Source organism: Dendroctonus ponderosae, unplaced genomic scaffold (genome assembly GCF_020466585.1).
Source record: "Dendroctonus ponderosae isolate FM_Combo_2020 unplaced genomic scaffold, Dpon_F_20191213v2 Dpon_F_20191213_4, whole genome shotgun sequence".
In the NCBI taxonomy this organism is placed as follows: Eukaryota; Metazoa; Arthropoda; class Insecta; order Coleoptera; family Curculionidae; genus Dendroctonus; species Dendroctonus ponderosae.
Window position 1 is genome coordinate 10,530,020 of NW_026018611.1, and position 5,640 is coordinate 10,535,659.

Here is a 5,640-nt window from a genome sequence, read left to right on the forward strand (position 1 = left end):
TTTGATTCGAATAAACATTTTTAATTATTTATATATTGCCATCATCTGTGCCAGTTCCCTGTGGTACTCTAATAAGTTTATCGTCTCGAATTCGGTCAAAGGATTTCTCATAGTCGATAAAGCACGCAAACAAAATTTCACGCGTTTTGAAAGCGTTTCTTAAGCCGAACTGAGAATCGTCAAAGTCCTCTTCACATTTACGTATACTGCGGAAAAAACGCGAATAATTGTCTTAAGCATCGTAATGGTTTACACAATGAAGGTCTTGATTTAGTAATTAGGGTGCATTGCTTGTATGTATTCAAAATAATATAAACAACCAAATGTAAACAAATTTGTAAAAACCATAGACGCCAATTAATTAAATGTGTTTAATCTCTCACAACTCTGCGTCCCCATGATTTGACCCTGATTATTGTTGCTAATAATTGCCAATTATCAAGCGATTTTTCAACACTAACCGGTTTTATAAACGCAGCAATTAAAAATATTAATGTGTATTATTTGATTTCATGATGCTGTATCAATAATGAATTCTCTTAGTTGTAAGCATCACGATTATGTATTTGCTACCAAATGTTGTGAGGATTATTCAGACGTAGTTGTCAATAAGGCAAACTACGTAGTAAGTTAATTTTTACTCAGAAGTCTGTAGATTTACACGTTATCAAAGTACAAAGTACCTAGCGACAATTTCTCAGAATATTTATTTATAATTGCGAATGGCATAAACATAATGTTAATTGGAATTTAGAATTAGAGAATAGAGTAACGAAAAAATCTGCTTTAAATAAAAAGAGCTTACAATTTTCATTTAATTTTGCAGTGAAATCTTTAACAGATCTATCTGCCAACATGGCTTCAGCTGGATGGCTAATTCTTAACGCCATTAGAATATATTGGAAGACGATTTTCATTATATTATACCCATTAGCTCTACTTCCAGTGTTTCTATTTGATAATGTAGCTGCTCTAAGATGTCTTTACGTTGTACTGTTAATGGCCGGCTATTGGTAAGTATCTTCCTATCCCAAGAAAATGTATTTACAAATATTCTCTACATTTTCTCCTTATAACTCAAAGGTAATGTTTTAGGGTTTCCGAAGCCCTTCCGCTTCCAGTCACATCGCTGATACCAATGGTGCTTTTTCCATTAATGGGGGTATTAGATTCGGACAAGGTATCACTATGCTATCTAAAAGAGACTAATATGATGTTCGTTGGAGGCTTAATCATAGCCATTGCATTAGAGCATTGTAATTTACACAGAAGGGTAGCACTATATGTTATTAAACTGGTATGTAAAACCATTACTTCAGTATAGGAAAAGCATCGACTCAAATTAAGAAATGTTAAATCAAAAAATTTATTATTTGCTATTTTAGGTGGGTTGTAGCCCCAGAAAACTGAACTTAGGTCTGGTTACAGTGACAATGTTGGTTTCTATGTGGATTTCTAATACTGCAGCTACAGCGATGATGATACCGATAATTGAAGCAACACTGATCGAACTGGAGGAACAGGGAATTGGACAGATGTTTGAAACTCCATCATTTTTAGACGGCGCTTCTTCGGAAAAAATGAGGTGTGTTTACGTGTTCTCAAATGTAAAACATCGTCATTCTAAATAGCAGCTTCATTTAAGAAGTGCAGACGAAGAGGATGAAGAAGATCCAAAGAGACCAACCAAAGAAACTATGTGCTACTTCGTGTCAACCGCTTATGCTGCTTGTATAGGAGGAAACGGATGCATCATTGGAAGCGGAACAAATCTAACATTTAAAGGTAAATTGGATTTTGAATGGCTATTGGCAGGGGTGTATGTCTATATCAGATCGTTTGTAATGTTGCGTCAACAAAACTTTAATTACTTTAGAGTCATTTAAAAAAAATTAATTGAGATGTGCTATTCACAATTAAGGAATTTTATTTATTATTATCGAATGCATTTAACAGCGCTTTATATCGTCAGGTATTTAATATCTGTTTGGAATTTGTACTGCTACTTCTACTTCTACTTTCTTCTAATCAATTATAGTGAACACAATATAAAAAATGAAACCAAATATATATGTGAAAAATCCACCCTTGCTCATCTTATGTAGCACGCTTAATTGAGGTCTGTAAATATGTTTTATTAATTTGCCCAACAACTATGAAACAATTATCGAATAAGGAGTCGAAACAAATGATGTTAATGATGATTTTACAAAATTAAAATAGGCTGAGTATTAATTCAAATAAACAAACAATAAATAAAATAAACATTCGTTTAATAGTTCCACAATTTTTGATGTTTTTATAGAGAAAATTATATAAAAACCGTGTTAGTTTTCTTCACACCTAATTCGACTGGAATATCGGAAACATTGCAAACTGTCGGTACGTATTCTTTTTCTGACAAAAAACTTTATATAGGTATGCGTTAGTAATTTAATTTTGTCCAACATCCTTTAATTTTTTTATCGYAAATTAGTTAAGCATGATTAAGTATAWTTAAAATTTGAATCTGGACGTGAACAGTTTTCKCATTCTGAGTTATATTTTGATGATCATTTTCATTTCTAATTTACAATTGTTACATTTTTGAAGGACTAAAACCAAAAWGAAGTAAATTTRGTATTCCAAATTAATTACCTTTCCATATTTCTTATTGTTTAAAATTTACCAAAATACATTTSTATTKACCAMAATACATTTCACGCTTCTGAAGAGTATATCAAATCGAGGAAATATTTAAACTAACTAACCGTGAAARAAAAACGGAAAGTTTTCAATTCCTCCCAATTTTTCTAGCTATGGCTCAAAAACAAAGTGTTSCTTGCACATGCTTAAACATAAAGCATAAAAAATATAATTTTCAATAATTTCARATGTCTCAATAAAATTAGTTGCGAAAGTTGTTCGARGCGAAATAATTAATAATKTTCYATAACAACTATTGACTAGTCTGAGGTTTTCATGGTATTTATAATTGGTAAAATTAGTATTTAAATGTCGTTTTAATTAGTATCGATTTTATTGTTYCRATGAATACATAGARGRGATACAAATTAATGTTTAAAACATTCAGTATATTCATTGAAATGCAAATTTTTCATAATCTGTATTTGAGACTAGTTTGCTCAAATATTGAAAGTTSTACTTCATAAACTGCTCTCATACCGAACATCAGCACAACGTGATGTTACTTGTTGAGATGATTCGAAAAATGTGTAACGTTTAAGASAAAATAATAAAAATATTAAAATTCTTATACGACAAAAAATGCAACACATCAGTTATAATATTGAATGATTTCAGTTATAACAACATGGCTTTAAATAGATTAAACACATCATACATTGGTTTCAATTATTTTGTATTCGTATCTCAAACAAGTTTCAGCATATATTTTAGTTTAAATATTATCAAACGTCGCAAATAGAAAAATGAAATAAAATAATAACTGGATAATGTGGAAATTAATGGTGTAACAGATGAATTTAAATAGTACATTTTACGGAAAATAAGCTGCTTACTTGATTTAATTTCGTTTGTTGAAGGTTCGACAATTTTCATGCGTTTAATGGAAAAGCAAAATTTACCACCAAACAAAAACGTTCAACTTACTACAAAATTCAATTAGTAAAAATACTGAGAAAAACATTTTTTTATTATACCCGACGCATCAAATTATTTGGAACAGAATCGCTTTGCTTTATAAATTAATTGCTGTTAAATACCCATATTCCAAACACTGGTTAATTTTTATCGACCTTGCTCTTAGCTTTCTTAAAAAACAAACGGTTTCTAAATCCATATTATCTATATTTTACAGTGAAATAAATATTAAAATAGCAGTAATTAAAAATAAAGTAAAATATCGAGCAAATATCATTCTTTTAGGTATCTACGAAACAAGATTTGACAACAGTCCTGGAGTAGAGTTTGCCAAGTGGCTCTTTGTCAATGTGCCAATGATGTTGATTATGATGTATCTAACAGTTATTTGGCTCCAGTTTTGGTACATGGGACTTTTCCGACCGAAATCTGCAGACGCTAAGAGACTTAAGTAAGACACTTATTAAAAACACTAGTCTTTTTTTACAGCAACACCAAAAATTCGATTAAAATAACATGGGTATTCGCATATTGCTTACCACCACAAAGTCGTGCCTAATTCATACAAAGAAACAATTAATCATGATCAGGATTACCACATAATATCATAGGTGAACCGGGTTTTCATTTTGGCATAAACAAGTGGTCAAGGATTTTTCTTTGAAGTAATTTTTCTTCAGCGGCAATAACAGAAGCCAGGAGAAATTTGCAAAAAATATATAAAAAAAAACTGTTATTTTTAGTGATTCCTTATATGCTTAATCTTGCTCGGATTCGCTATCTTGGTTCACCAATGTATTTTCTTTATGTTGATTTTATTTTTTCTTACAAATGTTGCATAAAATATAAATTTAAATTAAGCATTTTTATCAGTATTTTTACCCTTGCTTTTTGTAACTGTATAGCTTGCAGGATGATCCCTCGGAAAACTGATACTTTACAATAATTTTTCATTTTTCTAACGCGGAAACATATTTTTTAATGAATATTTTCGTTCTGATTTTTTTGGTTATTTGTATGTTGTTGGCAACGTTATTTTTTTATTGTAAATGTTTCCAGGGTTTGAGCACAGTTAAATTGGTCATCACACATAACACAGATTGATTAAAAAGTAATTAGAGCCTCAAACATTTATATCAAAAAACGTTTTGTTATAGATACATTAAAATATAAATATTAGGTACACCATAAAAGTAAAGATATTATTCATTCAGTCATTATGTTTCACGTTAAATAATATTTCAAATATAATTATATCAGTTCCGATAAACTAATTTACCCTTAACTTAATTCAGTGTTGGAAAGCAAAATGAAACTGTGGCCAGAAAGCTAATAGGAAGAAAACTGACTGAAATGGGTCCCATGTCTTTCCATGAAACAGCCGTTGGTTGTCTATTTGTACTTTCTGTGCTATTGTGGTTCTTCAGAAAGCCCCAATTTATAGTAGGCTGGGCTGAATTGATCACGCAGCATAAAGTGAGTTATTAAAAAATCGAAGGACTTGGTTGTTCTACGAACTTTAGCACAAACGCGAAATATAACACGTTTTGTATACTTTAAGGTCAAAGACGCAACTGCAGCTTTAATAGTCGTGCTCTTATTGTTCGTGATCCCTTCAAGCCCCGACTTCATTTACATGTTCAGCAAGGATGAGGAGAAACGACCAAAAGCTGCATCTCATGCGCTTCTCACTTGGAAAGTAAGGAAATTACAGATTACAGAATTATTATTTAAGTTAATTACATTAAGAGATACATACTAACAGCGCCAAAAATCATCAGATTGCAACCAGACGATTTTTGTCGATTACACGACCATTATCACTTTTTTGCTAAGACTTCGAAGATTCTAGTGGCGTCACATAGTTTAATGTATCTTAGCATCATTGGACATTTTTAGTTCCCCCTGTAACTTCACTTTAATAGCAATGATCGATTGCGATCCGAATTTAAGTCTTCGGGTGCCTGCATTGCTGCGCATTTGCAAAATCACTGAATTTATATTTTTCTCTTTCTAGGGTCTAAAAGATATTCCGAT

The 5,640-nt window shown here is 31.1% G+C and overlaps 1 protein-coding gene across 4 annotated transcripts in view; it reads left to right on the top strand.

Moving 5' to 3' along the window:
• LOC109533421 (protein I'm not dead yet) overlaps nt 1–5,640 on the top strand; it is a 36,337-nt gene that overhangs the window by 25,301 nt on the left and 5,396 nt on the right. For 3 of the 4 annotated variants that reach the window (XM_019898737.2, XM_019898735.2, XM_019898738.2), the window contains 7 exons: nt 827–1,013; nt 1,096–1,297; nt 1,386–1,585; nt 1,646–1,785; nt 3,889–4,054; nt 4,899–5,079; nt 5,165–5,302. In XM_019898737.2, coding sequence (XP_019754296.1) covers nt 856–1,013; nt 1,096–1,297; nt 1,386–1,585; nt 1,646–1,785; nt 3,889–4,054; nt 4,899–5,079; nt 5,165–5,302 — 1,185 coding nt within the window. In that variant the 5' untranslated portion in view covers nt 827–855. The remainder of the gene's footprint in view (nt 1–826; nt 1,014–1,095; nt 1,298–1,385; nt 1,586–1,645; nt 1,786–3,888; nt 4,055–4,898; nt 5,080–5,164; nt 5,303–5,640) is intronic. The other variant, XM_019898736.2, reaches the window with a different exon arrangement.